Raw genomic sequence first — 19,635 nt, 5'->3', positions numbered from 1 at the left:
CAGCATTCTATGCCTGTCTTCATATTCATCAGTGTCTGTTGAATCTTCATCCTCATCCATAGCACATTCATTATGATTGGTTTCCTAATGAAAAAACAGCTCAGGTTCAGAGATTCCTCCAAAAACTCCCAACGAAATGCCATTTTTGGTACCCTAAAGTATTACTCAGAACAGTCTGTGAACCCTGTAGACCTTTCACAACTATAATTTTGAGCAGAGTATATTATTTCTGTTTTTTAAAAAGGTCTTATCTATTACAGGACGTACCTCTGGTTGCTAAAATCAAAGTGTGGTATGAATATCTGTTTAAAACACCTTACAGTCTTGATTTCACAAGAACCCCTGTGAGGTAGACCAGTACTTCCTAGGAAAAGGAGAAACTACTACACTGAAATGTGCTTATGTAACTTGAAGGTTTAACTACCTTAACCTGTTGTATGTAGTGCTGTCCTTGAAGACTCCTCAGAAATTTTAGCTAGGTTTAGCTAGTGCAGAATGCGGCTTCCTATGAATTCAGCCTATGCTATACCCATTGCACCGGCAGAAAGTATGTGTCTGGTCCAATTTGAGGTGCTAGTGCTTTAAAGCCCTTCACAGTATGGGATCCAGATTTCTTAGAAACCAGTTCTTCCTATGTGTACCCCTATGCCAGATGTACTCTTCTAATTTATATTCCAATAATGCTTTAAGCAAGGACTTTAGTAGTCAGAAGGAGGGCCCCCACTGTAATTACCCCCAAACTACTGAATAATCTTCCATCAATTCAGAGTTCATATGTTTTACTCTTTTTAGAAAGGGTTGCATGTTATACCTTTTCACTTGGCTTTTTGAGTGGCAAGCTAAATAACAGATTAACAGACAATCCAATGCTGTCATTTTAGTTTTGTTTCTATAGCTATTTAAGATTTAAATTGAATATTCTTTTTTTGAGTTGTGGAACCACAGATACAAATACCCTAAATAACTCCCAACTAAATGACATTTTTGGTACCAATATACCTAAAAAGTATGAATCACATCAGAAGTCCTATAAATTAGTGCCTCATGTTGAATGCAGTTATTAGTGTTGTTTTAAAATTACAGAAATATAGGGAATATGTTCCAACATTATATCAACATATTAAAAAGTCTGTAATTCCTCAAGATGCCTAAAAAGTGTATCATGTGCTGCAAACCTTGTTACCATTGTGTGTCCAGTTTAAAAACATTTTTTGAAGGGTTCTCATTCAAAAATGGCCTTCGTTCTACACACTAGGAAGTAAGTCAGGGAGCATGATTTAATCCACCCGGTTATTGATTGAACAGGGCTTGAATCCACTTTTCTCTGATTTAAGTCCAACACACTAGCCAACTTTTTAAAATGGAGTGCGGCAGAAGGTTTTGTTGAAGTTGCATATAATAATGTTTTAAAGGAAGAAAGCAAATTAAAGATCCTGAGAATAAGCAACAGTTTCCCCAACTTACCATGCGTGCTGTGGATACCTTGAATGTTGGGCAAACCATATGAAATCTAGGAATGGTGACATTAAAAAACTTGTCTTTGTAGTAGAGACAATGGAATGTATAGTATCCCTCCATATACCCTGATGTAGTGGCAAATGTTGTACAGCTAGTATATTCATAAACTCGGCCAGGGCTTATTATTGGAAATTCTCCTGTAAAGCAAAAGTAGTAGACAACTTCAAATTTTGGAGTCCAAAATATAGGTGATGCTACTTAACATGAAGAATTTGACAGATCCAGATGGTCAACTGTGTTGGTCTGAAGCAGTAGAACAAATTTAGAGTCCAGTGGCACCTTTAAGACCAACAAAGGTTTATTCAGTGTAAGACACCCTGAGCCTGTTCGCGGGGAGGGCGGGATATAAATGTAACAAATAAAAAATAAATACATTCAAGGTATGAGCTTTCGTGCGCAAGGCACACTTTTCAAATACATTAGAATGGTAGATGAAGTTCTAAAACTTATAGACAGGGATTTAACAGCAAATTAACATGTAACATGGTGATGTTTAAGTCATGCAAACCTGACATCAGGAATCACAAGACTGAGAAACCTGTAGGAGAACAATATGTTGTCAAAGGCTTTCATGGCCAGAGTTCATTAGTTGTTGTAGATCTTCCAGTATGTATGGCTGTGGTCTTGGCACTGCAGTACCTGACGTTTTGCCAGCAGCTGTGACTGGCATCCTCAGAGGTATAACACAGAAATATGGAGTACTCTCTGTGTCAATGTGAGAATGCCTACCATTTTTCTTCTCACCATGACAGAGAGCACTCCATCTGTCTATGTTATACCTCTGAGGATGCCAGTCACAGCTGCTGGTGAAATGTCAGGTACTGCAATGCCAAGACCACGGCCATACAGTCCGGAAAATCTACAACAACTGTAGGCAAACACTTTAACCTTTCAGGAAATTCAATGTATGACCTCAAAGTAGCTGTTTTATTACTAAGGAACTTCAGGAACAGAATGGAAAGGGAAATTGTTGAATTACAAGTTATTATAACACTTGGAACAAAAGCCTCCCCAGGACTCAACAGGGATATTGGATTTTTATCCCATTACATACACTAACTCATTCAGTCCTCACATATGTATTCTCAACAAGAAGGACTATAAATCCTCTGTATTTTAGTGTATTTCTTTTTCAGAATAGTATATTAGAATACTGAATGCAAGGAATATTGGGATGTCTGCTGACAACATTACATCCAGCTCAAAAACTGGTATGTCCTCCACACCTGAGAGGAGATAATTAAGATTCTGTTTCTTCTTACAATTAGGAAAAAACACCTCTACACATTTATCTGCTGTTCTGACATATTTATTGCTTTACAGCTGTTGACCTTTAACTTATTTAGTTTTTCATTTTTCATGACTTAAACATCACCATGTTACATGTTAATTTGCTGTTAAATCCCTGTCTATAAGTTTAGAACCTCATGTGCCTTGCACACAAAAGCTCATACCTTGAATAAACCTTTGTTGGTCTTAAAGGTGCCACTGGATGCAGAATTTGAAACATTCAAACTCTAACAAGTTTAGAATTGTAGTTTTATTTCAACAAATTATTACATGCATATGAACATTTACATATAAAAACCAGTTTAATGTTCTGTTTGGGCAGAGAAAAATATTTGCATACTGCACCTTTTAAGACAATATTGGTTTCATATTTTTACCTGACCCTCTGGTTTACATAAAACATTGCAAGAAGAAAGGCTGGAGCCTGCCGGACCATTACTCTCTTGAAAGTCTGGCTCTGTTGGTTTTGGGTGGTGGTGGTGGTGGTGGCTGGGAACACGAGGTGGATTCTAAGGGGAATAACTTGTTCAGAGTACCACCTTAACCACTGTACTAACACTTATAGGCAAACGTACTAAAATGATCTTTGCACTTCTTCTGCCCCAACTCCTGTATCCACCAGCATTTATTATTTAAGGTAGTTGGAAATCACTTCTCCAAAGAATTCCTGAAGTGATACACCATGAGACGGGTACATAAAATACAGTAATCACAATAAGTATTTGATAAAATCAGTAACAGAGGTCTCACAAACCTAAATGGTTCTTATTATGAAATACCCCTGCCAGTCAATGAACACAAAGATTACACCATGTGCGAACACAGTTCCAAACAGCATTATCTTGGAACAGAAAAGCATCACTTACCTACAACTCCTGGGCCCTGAACCTCCTCTACATCACCTTTGGCATTAGTTATTCTCCAGTATCGACTGTCCAGTTGACAAGCCTTCTCTGGAAGTGCATCTTTGGACATTTCAATTCTAACAAGTTAGACAAAGTATTCATTTTAACATGATGTCATTCCCATAGCAAAGCTTCCCCACAAATACGCCACTGAAATTTCTAAGAATACTATCTAGAATGTGTAACTGCTTCTAAAGGTCTCTGACTTGGAAGGGAAGGAGAAGGAATGATGCTGTGGAGGATGACAGTGCTCATCTTGTTACTTTCAAAAGTGAGTCTAGATGTTCATTGCACTGCCAAGAGTTCAAAAGAACTAACACACAAAAGGAAAGCAATATGTTAAACTACTGTGTAGGGATAGGATTACATTACTGATGTGCACTGTTTACAATAAAAGTGCTATATTAATAAGCCCCAACCATGAGAGGTATAATGAAACAAACAAAAGCCTCTCTATCATCACCAACAGACAAAGTTTGTTTACTACTGTTACCTGATTCTGTAGGTGAAGAAATAGTGAGGTGGATGTATAGAACTGAGTTCAGGTAGAAATGATGTAGAGACTGAAACAGTAATGTCGCCTGTTCTTGCGACACAATCTTTATCATGGACATATCTAGAAAAAAATAAAAAAATGAAAGTATCTCATACAATAGTAAAAAGAGATGAATATTGAAAAAGAGTTCAGTGTAGAAGCCACCAGTTAACATGACAATTAATGCATTTTACTGTTCAAACAGAACTGCTGTAAAACTATGTCTATCCTACCTACTACAGCCTGAACAACCTGCACACTTGAATAGCGAAGTTGTTGTTTGCATTAATTTACATTCTGATACTCCACTTCTCTAGAACACAACACTCGGTGCATCAAATAAACCTGCAAGCTGCAAGCTTTATTCAAATGGCACAATTATTTTACTTCAAGGGTTGTTTTTTTTAAAATAAAAAAACAACACCTCTTTTTGCTAAAAAACAACAGTAAACATCTTCTGGAGAAGACTCTCTGGCGAAGCAAGGGGCTACTGCTCCAAAAAGTCCCTATAAACTAAGGAAGAGACGAGAAAAAGAGAAATAGAGGCTGAAGGACTCTGAAATGTGCCTTGAAGTTAAATTTGTTAAAGAAAAGAACTTGACTCAATTCATATTGACTTAAACGAGTTATGATTTACTGTAACTAAGCTTTTTTGAGGATCTCCTCTCTTGGGTTTTTAGGTATTAGTTGGTTTCTTTCCTTTTCCCCAATATATGTAGTACCCTATCCCTATTATTTTCTGTAGTATTGTAGATTTATAAAAATAATAAAAAATCCCCTCCGGGAACTTCAAAAAACAAAACAAAACAGTAAACCACAAGACATAAACATATCAACAGTCAAACTGCAAGAAAGCCACATTTCTAGCAGAAGCTACCGACATTATGATGCCAAACAAATGGCCAAATTAGCAGACACTTGATGTTTCAGCTGAAGGCAAAGGGCTGTAACATCCAAAAGGGGAGGTTGTGCAAACTGTAAAGGATTTACTTCCCATAAACATCCACATACTTGGCTTGCTGCATACTTCCATAGCCACACCAGGCTATGTTTAACATGGTTACTGTTAAGAGGGAATTCCTTCTGATATTAACTCAAGGTTACTATAAAGCCCAATTATTAAGCAACAGTTTTTGCTACCATTTGAAGGAAACTGTCATCACCTTCATTTGGAGCAGGAGAAGACACAATTTTCCCATGAATAAAGTGCTACTAATGCCTAACCACTCACGTATAAATGTCTGTGTTTCCTCTTGATAAAACCTGAATTCAAAGATTTGTGAACCTTGTTCCAATCCATCTTCCCCCACATTTCCCTTCCCATAGTACACCCTTTCAAGTTTGGGAATGTTGATTCTGAGATAACAGGACTCAGGGACTAATAACCACACAGGAAGAGTGCACTGAGGAGGAGAGGTGAAATCACCCCTTTCTCTCTCATGCAAGCATCAGCTCTACTGATGCAAAAGGCAGGAGGATGATCTGAGCACCTTCCTCCTTAAAAGGGGAGTAGATGAATTCATAAAAGACAGATCCATCAGTGGTTACTAGCCATCTGCTGGATACTGTAATTCTGCATGCAAAGATCTGGAGGGAAAGGGCTAAGAGAATTCTCTCTCTCTCTCTCTCTCTCTCTCAGGTACACTTGGCAGTTGGCCCCGCCCTCTCACCCGTTAGAGACATGTTGAGCCTCTTTGGCCCTTGCTTGCCTTCTGTTTCATCTTATATAGGACCTCTCTTCTCTCTCTCTTACCTGGGCTAGAAGCTATAGCAAGTTAACTGTGTGAAATTTATCTGTTCACACTGTTAAATGTGCCTATATGAATGAGTCGTGTAAGATGTGCTTCTATTTTTGTAAGTAAAATTTCTTTCTCTTGTTACCACTGGAGTCAGATCATTTTTGTAATTTGTCTGAATGGCATTTTCCCCTTAACTGGGAAACATGAAAGATCAGGGGTACTGTGTAACATTCCTGTGATTTCAAGGCAAATAATTGTTTTTACACGTAACCCAAAAATGAACTCGTAAAACGTAGGTGCAACAGTGGCTACTAGCTATCATGACTGGTTACTACTAGACTAAGGGGAAACCCAGAGGTACTGTCCAGAAATAGTGAAATTCTGAATTCCAGCGCTAAGAGGCAACAACAAGGGAAGGTCTGGCCTCTTGTTATCTAGTCATTTAGGACATCTAGTTAGCCACTGCGTGAAACAAGTCGTTGGACTAGATGGACCACTGATCTGATTCAGCAGGGTTGCTATAGTGTTCTCACTGCAGACCATCATCCGTGTAGCTATTAGCACATAGATCCTATAATCCTAGGATTCCAATTTCCTGGAGTCAGAAGAGATTGTTCAGAAAAAGAAACAGAAGAAAGATCTATGACCGCCAGTACCTTCCACTGATAGATTGCTACATCCAACCTCTTAAAAGAGGGCTGTTTGTTTCTGCATAATGCAGTATACAATTCTTTTTTAGCACAGCCTTCTCACACACCATCTACACAAGGTTGCTACAGTGTATCTCCCTCAGTTTTAATAGAATACTGCAAGTCAGGAGTTATAGCTCAAAGCCACAGTACCTGAATATCTGGTCTCTGATGATGGGATAGCCTCCAGTTACTACACTGTTTACATAGGAGGTGAACCATTCCAAATAAGAACTACCTAAATGTCAAAAGATGGAGAGATATTTTTACAAGGAAAGAAAGCCAGCCAGTTGATTATCAATATCATAAAATAAAATTTGCTGAGTTTCCTATATGAGTAGGTAATCTTCTCTTGTTCTATTTTACCACAATGAGAAGTTCAGGCTCAGTGGTTACTAATACTCAAGCCACTTCTCAATACAAAAGGGAATATTTTACACATGAATGAGTTCCTACAACAATTTAACTAGACATGCCAAACCATATTAGGGCCAGTTCTTTTCCCACTGCCATATGATATTGCCTTCAAGAATTATCATGAGAATCATGTTTGTATGGGTACACCATATAATATACACATAAGCCTACTGTGAATTACTTTACAGGCCAAGAGATACAGTCAGCAGCCAATTAGTATACAATTCTGTTCCCTTTCTTTAGAATATTGAAGAAAACCACAGACATACAAGATACTTTTTTCAAAGAGAAAAGGAAAAAAGATCTCTATTGCATTTCAAATTTACAGACTTACAAAACAGAATATTAGGCCAAGTTATTGCGCAATCATCATGGCTCTGGGAACTCTGGTCAGTGCTTCTCTCCCACAAAGCAGCAAGATGGGGTACGGGAATATGCTATACGGCAGTAGACAGGAGAGCTTCCTCTTCCTCATCCAGTGCTCTCCCCCCACCACACACACACAAACACACACACACACCTGCATCTAGCAGCTTCCTGGGAGATGTTGACAAGCAGCAGGAGGGAGAAGGGTTAAGCACCATATATCCGGCTATCTCCTCATCAGTGTTGCAGACCAGCATTTATCTAGTGAGTACTGGTATGGGTCCCCAAGGATGTAAAGGGTGCCACAACGCTCTCCCTTTTGTTTTTGGGGTGTTAAGGGAGAAATATGAAAAATCAGTGACTGCCCAAAGAGTTAAGCATTGCCTTGCCCCCAGTCCTTCAAATCATCCCTCATGCAGATGCCTTGCAAAGGAGTGGGAGCCATCAGGGCTTCATTTTGGGATGCTTGCAGTATAAGGTACTGCTTGCTCTTAAGTATGCAAGTGGCCACCATATATAATCACTGCTTATTTACAAATGAGCTTGCAATGGATTTGTTGCAGTGTCCTCAAATTACAATACAACATTTCTTCTGTAAACTATTTCGCATTCAAGTTCCAAAATAATTTTACCTGTAATAAACATATCAATTGCAGAGGGGTTTCGGGCCATTTGATCCTTTGGAGAAAAAAGGGAGGGAAAGAAGAGAAGAAAAAAGTTTATCCGTATCTCAAAATGGATTCTCAAGAGACATAATAAGATTTCTACATGACAATAAGATTTCTCACAATAATTGTGTAGATATTTCTAGTCCTAGTCTCAGAAGCACTCGCCATGTTACTGGAGTAATTTGTGAGGTTTAGTTTGCACTCCCAAATCAATTTTGCACACATTCAGCAGTCAAATGCAAGCTCAGATTCATTCTGTTGATAATATCAAATTGTGGTGTCCATTTTATAAAGCAAAAGCCATGGCTTTTAAGGTGTTGTTTAATTTACGCTAGTCCATAAAAATCAAGACGTATGTTTGAGTAAGCAGGTTAGTAACTTTTGTGAACTTGTAAACTTGCAAGGCTGAATGAATACATGCTGTAAAACACAATGAGCTACTGGGAAGCAGATTGATATTTTGTAAACCTTGGCTGTGCACTCAACAAAACTATGAAACTGACACTGTAGTTCAACATGTTGATGCGCAATTTTAAAGCAGGACTTGTATTTCAAGATGACTAAACAGAACTTCAGATGTATAACTTATCGGTTATACAGGACCATGCTTTCTCACCACTTAAAAATGTGCAAAAAACCTCTTCATTCCATTCAAGCACCATAAATCAAGCAAAAGTGTTTCTATATCCAAATAATATAGCAAAGCCATAACCAAAAACAGAATTATTCATCCATGTAAAGATATTACATTATTTCTGTTCCCAAAAGGCTTGAGAACAAATCTAGAACAAACCCACGTTCTGTTCTTAGGTAGACTCACAACCAAACATTTTAACAGGCTAGTTCTAACAATGAGAAGACAAGAGCCACTAATGCCAGGAAAAGTTGAAGGCAGCAGGAAAAGAGGAAGACCCCACATGAGATTGGCTGACTTCATCAAGGAAGCCATGGCCCTCAGTTTGCAAGACGTGAGCAAGGCTGTTAACAATAGAATGATTTGGAGGTCCTTAATTCATAGGGTCGCCATAAATCCAAAGTGACTTAATAGCACTTAACACACAGTTCTAATCCACATGAAGATGCTACTTCTCCAACACCCCATTTCCAGTTTTTTGGTTACTACCAGCCCCCCATCCTTTCATCAACAGTCCCTCATCTTGGGGCAATTGTGTGAGGTTTCCTGTCCACAATTCAACCAAACTTCCATTGACTTCATTCAAATTACACCCATTACTATTTAATGATTAATCTCCCTTTATTAGTTCAACCATGGGCTTGACAACCAGTTTTTAGACTAGTATTTCTCTCTTATGCACACACAATAACATTGTGTCTATCATACAGTGTATCAGCTTTTGGAGAATTAGTAGCATTAGCCTTCTCTACAAGATCTATTCACAAGTCTCTTACTGGACATTGGTAGAAGATCTCATAACTATTGCGACCCTCCACGCTCTCCAAAGCCATGTACTGACTCAATCCAGTGTGAATGCAAAAGGTTAACGGGAGGCATTGTTTCAATCCAAGCCGCTGCTGAAAACCATCAGCTGCTGTGTCAATGTCCAACAAGTCCTCAGAACGATAATGATTGGAAAGTGCCATACTTCCCATCAAACTAAACCAAAGGGAGGAAGGGGAGGGGAGAAGCAGAAATGTACTTGATTAGTAATTTTTAATACTTATGTATTGGCCAAATATCAAGTAGCAGTTAACAGCAGCTTCCTCACCCTGGAACTACTAGCTTCTGTCCATTATGGATCCGAAATGAACACCGATAGTCATCAGGGAGTTTGCAACCAATTTGTGCTTCTACAGCATCCAGGTCTTCCTCCGGCACACTGTCTGTGAACATTCAAAAACTTAAGTTTTAGCAGATACCTTCAGACAATACAGACAACAATATGGTGTGTTGGAATTCAATATTCAAAAGTGGAGTCAGCAACTGTTCTTTTTTAGGATCAAACCCTCTCTCCTTCACAGATTTTTCCCCGAAATGGATGGGCATACTTATGTCCAAAACATAAAACGTAAAAGCCTCCATGAAAGTTGCTTTGTTTCCAAAACAAACAGGGGTACATGAACCTAATAGGTAAGTTTTAGCATAGTATTCCTCACAATAATTGGGCTTCTTTTTAAGAGAAGCAAGGGAAAGAAGCCTGCCTTAGTTAAAACTGTCGATTTATACAGAGATACAAGACTGTAAAGGAAAGGAAGGCCAACTGATCGTTCACAGACTCTGTCTAGTCCCTCGGAGTGGCCCCACCACTATTTAACTTAACTGTGGTAGATGAGGGGGTAAAAACAATTTACTCAGAGGGAAAGCAAAACTATTTTCAAATCCATAAAAGATATTATAAACTTTAATCTTACAAAAACCAAAGGGACAATACCCAAGCCACTCACACACAAAAGGGTGCCCTAACTATGAAGCTTTATTGCTAAATAGCATCAATTTTTACAGACATCCTGTATGAAGAATACAGAAGTTGACCATATGTGTCCAAAAGGGACTGGCCATGTATTTGTTCACTCTATAAATATAAGCATCCTAAAATGTGTACCTTTTCTATTAATCACTTGGTATCTGAAGAAGTGCAGTGCTAAATGGTAGGAGATGAGGATGAAACTCTGTTCTACATCGTTGGGGGGGGGAAATAACCTTTCATAATTTACAATACAGGGTGCTTGCTTTTCTTGCCACACCTTTTATAATAATATGGATGAAAATTAGCACGCTGGATTATGCAAAATCCATAACTCAGCATCATTTCTACTCAGGTTTCTCGAAACAGAGCTAAGGAGCCCACAACTGTTACCAGCTGAACAAGCAAATGGAAAAAAGTATGCAGTGTTAATTCAATGTTTGAGCTTTGCATTCAATATTCCAACCAGGATGATCACTAACAGATATTTGCTGCTTGACAATTAAGAAACAATCTTTGTAATTTTATACATCTGAGACAAAAATGCAGGCACTGACGAATTTACCCAAGATGTTCACATTTATGTAAACAGTACCTTTCAAAGAGCCAATCATCCGAGGACAGTGCTGTGCTAGATATTTTTCCAAATCATCCCAGGCTTTTTTAAGTGTAGCATAATACTGAATATACCTTCCTAAATCAGTATACATATCCATAAATATTGCCTTCCAGCTCTTATTTCTCTGAGATTTCTCATTTCTAAAAAAGATAAGGAAAATTGTTTATTTTACAACATTTATGCACCACCTTTTGCCCTCACATGGGCCAACAAAGTGCCTAAAAAATAAACAACATTACATAATAAAATCACATCTCGAAAGACATTCAACAAAAAAACATAATTAAAATCAGAGCGAAAATGCATGTACAAAAACATGAAAACAGCAATTAAAACTTTGGGCAGGAAGGAGGGATCACTGAGAAAACACCAAACGAAACAAAAAGCCTTCACCTGCTGGTGGGAAATGGCAACAGAATGGGACAGATGAATCACCCTGGGAAAAGAGTTCCAGAGTTTGGTGCCACGACCCAGAAGGCCCTCCCCCTTGGTTGCCACCCACCTAATCTCAGAAGGCAGGGGGCACTCAAAGCAGGGCCTCAGAGATTACCACAGTGATCAGGAAGGTTCATGAGAGACGAAAGAAACTAGACTACAGTATGCTCATAGTTTTTTCACTCAAAAGCTTCTCACTTCTATTCATTTTCTTTTTCAGCCAATAATTATGTTAAATGAGAAGTTCCAATTTCAGTTAAGTAAAAAAAAACCCTTGAAATACAATCCAGCCAAAACTCAGTACTACAGTTCCCACTGGGTTTTATTTGTCCATGCTAGACATATTCAGGTGGGTAGCCGTGTTGGATTAAGTTTTGGTCCAGTGACACCTTTAAGACCAACAATGTTTTATTCAAAGTGTCAGGGGTCATTTTGTAGAAAAAGAGCTAGGGGAACTCATTAGCATAACTCATTAGCATATGCCACACCCCCTGACATCAGGGGCCCGGCGGTGGACCTGCAAGGCCGGCGGGAGTGCGAGGAAGCCCCGCCAAGGCCCTCCCTGGCCCCAGGCAGGCAGGGGTGGGGAGAGGCGGGGAGGAAGCAACTTACCCTCCCTCTTCTCCTGCCTCCTCCTGGCTGAATGAGGGCTGGAAGCGGGGCGGCCAGAAGCAGGGGGTGGGGCTTCGTCATGTGCCCCCCCCCTGCACCTCACCCGGGGGGACTGCGTTCCCCCGCGTTCCCCCCCGAAATGACCTCTGCAAAGTGTAAGTTTTCATGTGCAAAGTACACTTCTTTGCCTGAACTACTGCCTCTCACCCCAATGCTGCTTAGATTTCCTGTGAAAAGGTACAGAAAACAATTAGGGAGAAGCCAAATTCATCTCTAACTTCCTCTGCAGCCAGACTTTCCTGTAAGAGACTATGCTGTCACTGCACAACAGCAACCATTCGCACCTGAATTTTTCTAGTGTGGACAAGACAATGTAGCTGAGTAAAACAATCCATCTGGCATGGACAATCCAATGATGTTACAATACCCAGTGATGTGAGAATGCAGCCCTGGAAGCCATTTCAGAATGGGACAGCTCTTAGCGATGGAGGAGGATAACAGATGAAAGCTAGTGCTTAGTATCAGAGTGAACTAATTCATGTTATTGTTTAGGTTACTTATTGAGTGCCACGGCAGATCCTTAGGATGGAACTGTAGGATACAAAGAATTTACACGACAGAAAAAGGAGGAGGACATAAAAATTCTGAATGGTGCCCATATAGTGAAATAATTCAAACACTATGGAATAATCTATACAAAGACTTTTTAAAAACTAAGGAAAAATTAAGGTTTTTCATTATTCCATATAACATAGAAACAATTACAGCTAGTCCTTAATTTTTATTTATTTTACAAAAAAGCAGTTTGCGTCTTATTAATTCATTCTAGAAAATATCCCAAAGACAGTGCAGTCTTTAGCACTAGTATGAACAAAGATTACTTAGAAGAGATTTGGGCTTGGTCAGCAAAAAAAAAAAAAAAAGAGCGTTCCATGAATTTTAACTATCATGCTCTGAAAATGAAAACCTGTTTAAGTGAGTGTGTGTTAAGATGAGCAGCAATTAACTGGAATGTCAAACACAAATATGAGTATGACATTGTATTATAAGCAAGCATAGTTCTCACATGAAGCTGAGGCTTTGTTCAGTATGAAACAGCAGCATGCATACAATAAACTTGGTCTACAGCAACACAATGGAGCTGCGGTGGCTCAAGTGGTTAAGACGCTGAACTGCAGGCTGTGGGAGGTCGGTAGTTCAGCAGTTCAAGACCCGGGTGCCGCATGACGGAGTGAGCTCCCGTCTCTAGTTCCAGCTCCTGCCAACCTAGCAGTTCGAAAGCAAGAAATTGCAAGTAGATAAATAGGTACCACTTCAGTGGGAAGATAACAGGGTTCCGTGCGCCTTGGTGTTTAGTCATGCCGGCCACATGACCACAGAAACGTCTTCGGACAGCGCTGGCTCTTCGGCTTTGAAACGGAGATGAGCACCGCAACCCTAGAGTCAGATTCGACTGGCTTTCGAGCAAGGGAACCTTTACCTTTACAGCAACACAGCTGGTGTTCTGCATAAGCCAACTCAAAACTGTCACTGTCATGGGCTCAAAAGTGTGCACAAATAGGCCTGAAGTTAACCTAGCACATTTTATGTTGACCTGCATTCTGAGAACTCCATTACCATGCTTGTTATAGAATGAAACATTCTTTAGACATTTTATTGGATCAGGAGCCCAGAGGATTAGTAAGAAAACAGAATTTTACATTTCAGGAAAGCCACCAAACTGGTCATTGAAAGTATACTGGGAACAGAACAACATTACATAAGACACAAAGAAGAAAGAAGGTATCTCTGAAGTTTACATTTATCTTTAACTTAGTGCAGTGCTGAGTTACACCCTTCTAAAAGTCAATAGGTTTAGAAGGATGCAGCTCAGTTTAGGATTGCACTGCTAGTTCTTCAGTCCAAAAATGAGAACAAAAGCCCAACAGTTGGTATAAGACAACCAAAACGGGGGGGCTAACTAGATATTTTTATATACATTAAATTGAGTTTCATTTCTAAAAGAATGGTAATACAGGTTCATTTAGAAGTGTAAATAAAACACCAAAGTTACCTAATTTCAGGAATTGCTGAAAGTGAGAAATCAATTTAAAATACCCTGTAGAACTATTCAGATTACTATCCTCAACTGAAATGTCAGGTCTCCATTAAAACCTATCAGGCAGAAATAATGTGCCATTCATATGACTGCTCAGCTACTTAAACCAATATTCTGTCAGATCTACAGAAGAGTCGTCATTTCCCCAGCACTGTAGTGGGACAAATGTTATCATACTCCAGTAATGCATGGCTACCTTCTACTATTCTTCCAAATCTTAGGAGAAACTAAATGCATTCCTGAAACTTTACAATCCAAGAAATGCTGCTTGAGTTTAAGACAATTACATGCTGTCCATACTTACTCAGACACAAGCCAGTATTTCTCACAGTGGCTCCTCCACAATGGGTCATGATTCGAAATCTGATTTAATCTACGGCTTACACAACAGCAGCTGTAAATAGAGTCATTTTAAATTTTATCTCCAAGCCATAACAGAACCAGACACTGTATTTATCATTATTATCAACATTATGAATTTCACAGTGAAGCTGAAGAATTTGTTGAGCTTTAGAATAGTTTTAATTGATAATTTTACAGAGACTCTCCATACTCACTTTTATTTTCCTAGTAGAAAGAACAGTATGGTGGTTTAAATAAGCTACTGTCAAAATCCAAGAATTAATGTGTGATGTTTCAACATCAAGCTTTCCTGGTTCCTCTTTCCATTATAAAACCCAACAGAAGGGGTAGAGGAAACAAAACATCTGTCATGTAGTTACTGATAGTGCATACTTGGGTACAGCTGTCCAGGGTTAGAGATCAGTATCTGCACACACCACAGCAGAACAGTGTTGTCAGTTCTGCTCTCTTCCCCGTGCTCCTGCCCACTAACAGCTGGCTGGTGCTGATCTCCCTTTTGCATAGTTAAGCTTAATAAGGGCCTATCTCATAACTTCACAGATGACTTTATCACTACCTAGTTTGGTGTAAGTATGCATTGCCTATCTCACACTCCCCCCCACCCCAAACACACACACACACGGTAATGGTAGGCTAACCCCGCAGCAGTCCAGGATAAAGCCAAAGAATGAATTCAGTTCAAAGAACTGTTCATATTTATTAAAAAAATTACCTAACATTGTTAAGATGAGCAAGAATTAAAACTGTTTCTAAAAAGTTCCATTGTTTCACAGTGTCTGCTTCAGTATTTAGAACAAATATCAAATTAATTAAAATATTTTTGTGTCTCTAAGAAAGTTAATGTTTTAAAAATACTTGACCACAGTTTGACACCATTTCATCAGATAAATTCCCAATTGTAGTGTTACATTTATAAAACTGGCAGTTAAAATAACTGTTATACAACAAGACAATCCTATTGACCATAGCAACTGGATCTGTTCAGGTATTACTTTTCTCTTTGGTCGAATCTGCATTTGCATTTTTAAATCAGTTTCGTGCTGCTGTGACACCGTCTTTCTCTATGCTGGTTTGAACGTTGTTTTGAGAAGATTCTTTTAAAGCAGTGCGGAGGTGCAATGACAGTGGAGCCGCCATGAAAGGGCGATAAACATATGCGGACGTGCAAAAGTATGCTAGCACTGTTGAGGTGTGAAAACGAAACCAATTGTAGACAGCTTTTTTGAAGACGGAGTCAGAAGGCTGGGACACCGGCGGGAAAGACAAATGCAGGTTCGACCTTTGTTCAAACACAAGGAGACTGGACTCCTGTTCTTCCTCCCCTATTTCTACTCACTATGCACAGCAATAACACCAAAACCTAAAGACTCCATCATTATCTAAATGTTAGATCTCCATTACCCAAAGAAAAAGGACATCTGCAGAGTATCCTGGTTCACTTATTGGCCTGAATCCAGTGATGAATGAACAGAAATATAAGCCAACTTAGTGCAGTTCTGAATGTACAAGATCTTCTACAGCATCTAGTGCTTTCCTTTCTATAACTTTGTGCCCAGAAGTTGTTTGCACAATGCCTAGTGCAAGCAGAAAAATGACTACGGAAATCCACATTTTAGTAGATAAGTGGGCAAAAAAGGGAGGTGGAGCACAAAACTGAGGCCTCCTCCTAATCTTACTAGGGGTGAGGGAAGGGTGGTATTAAGACATTACGGCCTAAATCTTCATTTATTCCACAAGTTACCAATTATAGTATACAGATCTTTGAGAAAATTGTCTTAAGGGACATTGAAAAGTTAGAAAAACAAACAATGTTTTATAAATGTAATTTCTCTAGAGAAGAATGGATGACAGCTAGAGCATTAACAGAGGATGCTTCTATAACTATTAAGGAGGCAGATAAAGGAGGAGGGGTTGTAATATTAAATACCTCTGATTATGATAAGGAGAATATAAGACAACTCAGTGATGAATCTTGTTACAAAAAGTTGGGAAAAGACCCTACAGTCTCCTTGCACACTTTCAGATTCAACTAGCACATCTTCATGCAAGACACCTCTTTCAATAGGTGAAAATAACTGCAAAGCAATCAAAACTGTTTGTGGTAGTGCGGAAAGTAATGCAGCATCTAGCGGGCAGAAGAACAATAACTTTACTGATATAAGGAGGACTCAAAGATCAGTAGGAGACACAATATAGGTCGTTGAAGCCTGTTTTGTGAACTCCTTGGACAGCAACGTGATCCATCTAAATGGGAATTACCAAGATAATTTGGCAACCATGCCTCTCTCTCATGATTTATCACCTATGTTCACCTTGAAAGTTTTAAACTGCCGAGGATAGGACCTAAATAAAGAATGTTTTTACACAGAGGGTTGACAGGAATAATTAGTCTATACCAGACGTGTCTAAACTCATTTGTTATGAGGGCTGGATTTGATATAAATGTCACTTTGTTGGGCCGGGACATGGGTGCCATAAAATGTAATGCCAGGTACCAAAGATAGAAACTGTATAAAGGACAGCAGTTGAGAAGCTCTGAGTTGGTGTATCCTCAATGCAAGGCCCCATGGGCTGGAAAGGGGGTGCAGAGGAAAACCCACATCGGCAGACTGGAGTGACAGCAGTGAAGTGCTGGGCAGAAGCTCCCATGATGCTTGACTGCTGCAGATGAGGTTGTTCTGCTGTGCTGAAGCCACAATGGAGTGGTTCTGCCCAATCCCCCCCAGCACTTCCTCCCCTGCATCAGTCGTTCATGTGCCGCATAAGAGCCCTAGACAGGCCAGATCTGGCCCCCCGAGCCTTATGTTTGACACCCCTGGTCTGCACTGTTTGCAAAAGTATTTCAACACATTTAACACACTTCAATGTTCTACAACAGGTGTCCCCAATATGGTCCCTCAGAGCACCATGGAACCTGCCAACACCTTTCCTGGCACCCAGCAAGTATTTTTAGAAAGTTGGTGGGGCCAGATGGGGCTTTTGCTTAGCATGGCTTCTGACTGGCTGTGCAGATTTTTAAATGTAGCTTCAGCAGCAGCTGCCACCACAGTACAAAGATCTTTAATGTATGACTAAAGGTAAGCTGTGTGTACGTAATAAAAAAAATTCTTAAAACAATATGCTCATTTTAAAAGGAATCCTGTTAAACAGAGCTTCTGCCTGAAATGTACTAGAAGAAGAAGAGATTGGATTTATACCCCGCCTTTCACTTGGAGTCTCAGAGCGGCTTACAAACTCCTTTCCCTTTCCCTCTCCACAGCAGACACCCTGTGAGGTGGGTAGGGCTGAGAGAACTCTTGACACAAACTGCTCTTTCAGGAACAGCTGTGCCAGAGCTTGTGACTGACCCAAGGTCACATCAGCAGGTGCAAGTGGAGGAGTGGGGAATCAAACCCGGTTCTCCCAGATTAGAGTCCGCACACTTAACCACTACACCAAACTAGCTCTCTAGATTTACTACTAGTTATGCATAACATCACTCCCTGACATTCTGTGGTTGGCTCTGCCTCCTGTGGCAGTCATTTTATGGTTGTGCCTGCCAACCTGTGTCACAACTCCAAAGCTACCAGCAGACTCAAAAAGGTTGAGGACCCTGTTCTACAAGCACTCTGCTCATCCAACCACTCAAAACTCCTGCCTCCCTCTTTGGCTACCACAGATATCTATTTATTTATAACATATATATCCCCCCCCCCCGGTTTGGCCCACACAGGGCCACCAAGGAAGCTAACAACTGAAAGCAAAACATGAAACACATAGTAAAATCAATGAAAACCAAAAATAAAATACATAAAAACATCAATTAAAACAGAGCAGAAAGGAGAGGTCATCCCCAAAGAAACAAAAAAGTTAAATTATGGAAAGGGATAGATGAATATCCCAGAGGAGAGAGTTCCACAACTGAAAAAGACTTCTCTTGAGTTTGCACTATGTTCTTATTTGCTGCTGAAGGACAAAACAGATATGAAATGGCTAATTCCAAATGCATTTCTTTTTTAAAATGAGAAACAGCCACAAGATACTGGAAATTTGATTAGAGGGACAGTAGGAAAGACACACTTAGCCTTTCCCCCTCCAACCATTTTCCCACTCAAAACTATCCATGCTGCTTTTCTATCTGTGGGACAAAGAGACATGGATAGCTCTCTCTTTCCTACTCACATTGTGGGTATAAAGGGAAAAGTATTAAACAACATCTCCTCCACTCCATGACAGCTTCCTATTACTACTTTTCATTACAGGAGAAAAACAGTCACAGCTTTCATGAAATGTGTAATTCAGCCTTAAACTTTCAATGCTACTTAAATTCCAAGGAAGTGCAGTTTCCTAAGATTCGCTTTTGGCCTCTCTCTCTTATACCACAAAGCTAGTCCCTCCACACTGAAAATCCTACCAATTCACATCTCCTTCAGTAACAGGATTTCAAGAACCCACTCTGTGGTGGCATTAGGGCAGGACAGCTTCAACATGTTGCACAGAAGAACAAACCACCTGTTGAGAGCCAGACTATGGTGAAAGAAACCGGTCTGTCAGCACAAAAACAGCTTGGAGCTCTTTTAAAGACACTTATTACCAGGAAAACCTCACACTGTGTAATCCAGAACAGCTCTTCATACTTAAGCCACTAGTGAAGAAAAAAAACGATCACCTCACCTTCACAGACTGGGACACCTCCCTTTTCAGAAAATATCCCCATCCCCCCGCAAAATGACTTTTAACTCTAGGAACAGCCCCCTTTCCTCGACCCTAATTTCTCATTAAGACACCTTCCATTATACGACCCACCTAGGAAGCCTACACAAGCGTTTGGGAACAAGAAAAGTCGGCCCCGCGCTTTCCATCTCCTGTTCTCCTAACCGATGACTCTCATCCCTTCTCTCCCAGTTTGGGGGGACAAGTGCTGCAGGAAGGAAATATTCAGCAGTTGCAAAGAGGTGAAATGCGGCACAAAGCAACGC

General features: G+C 39.8%; 1 protein-coding gene across 1 annotated transcript in view; it reads right to left on the bottom strand.

The window, feature by feature from the left end:
• FBXO3 (F-box protein 3) overlaps positions 1 to 19,635 on the bottom strand; it is a 25,558-nt gene that overhangs the window by 5,734 nt on the left and 189 nt on the right. Inside the window, exons 2-11 of the mRNA XM_015410853.1 lie at positions 14,619 to 14,715; positions 11,146 to 11,309; positions 9,855 to 9,969; positions 9,538 to 9,742; positions 8,092 to 8,137; positions 6,830 to 6,914; positions 4,207 to 4,329; positions 3,675 to 3,790; positions 1,465 to 1,655; positions 5 to 84 (exon numbers count right to left, since the gene is read on the bottom strand). Of these exons, the coding sequence (XP_015266339.1) occupies positions 5 to 84; positions 1,465 to 1,655; positions 3,675 to 3,790; positions 4,207 to 4,329; positions 6,830 to 6,914; positions 8,092 to 8,137; positions 9,538 to 9,742; positions 9,855 to 9,969; positions 11,146 to 11,309; positions 14,619 to 14,715 (1,222 nt within the window). The remainder of the gene's footprint in view (positions 1 to 4; positions 85 to 1,464; positions 1,656 to 3,674; positions 3,791 to 4,206; positions 4,330 to 6,829; positions 6,915 to 8,091; positions 8,138 to 9,537; positions 9,743 to 9,854; positions 9,970 to 11,145; positions 11,310 to 14,618; positions 14,716 to 19,635) is intronic.

Source organism: Gekko japonicus, unplaced genomic scaffold, assembly GCF_001447785.1.
Source record: "Gekko japonicus isolate JY-2015 unplaced genomic scaffold, Gekko_japonicus_V1.1 scaffold65, whole genome shotgun sequence".
Classification (NCBI taxonomy): Eukaryota; Metazoa; Chordata; class Lepidosauria; order Squamata; family Gekkonidae; genus Gekko; species Gekko japonicus.
Note: the sequence above shows the minus strand (reverse complement) of the source record. Positions and strands in the feature narration are given on the sequence as shown.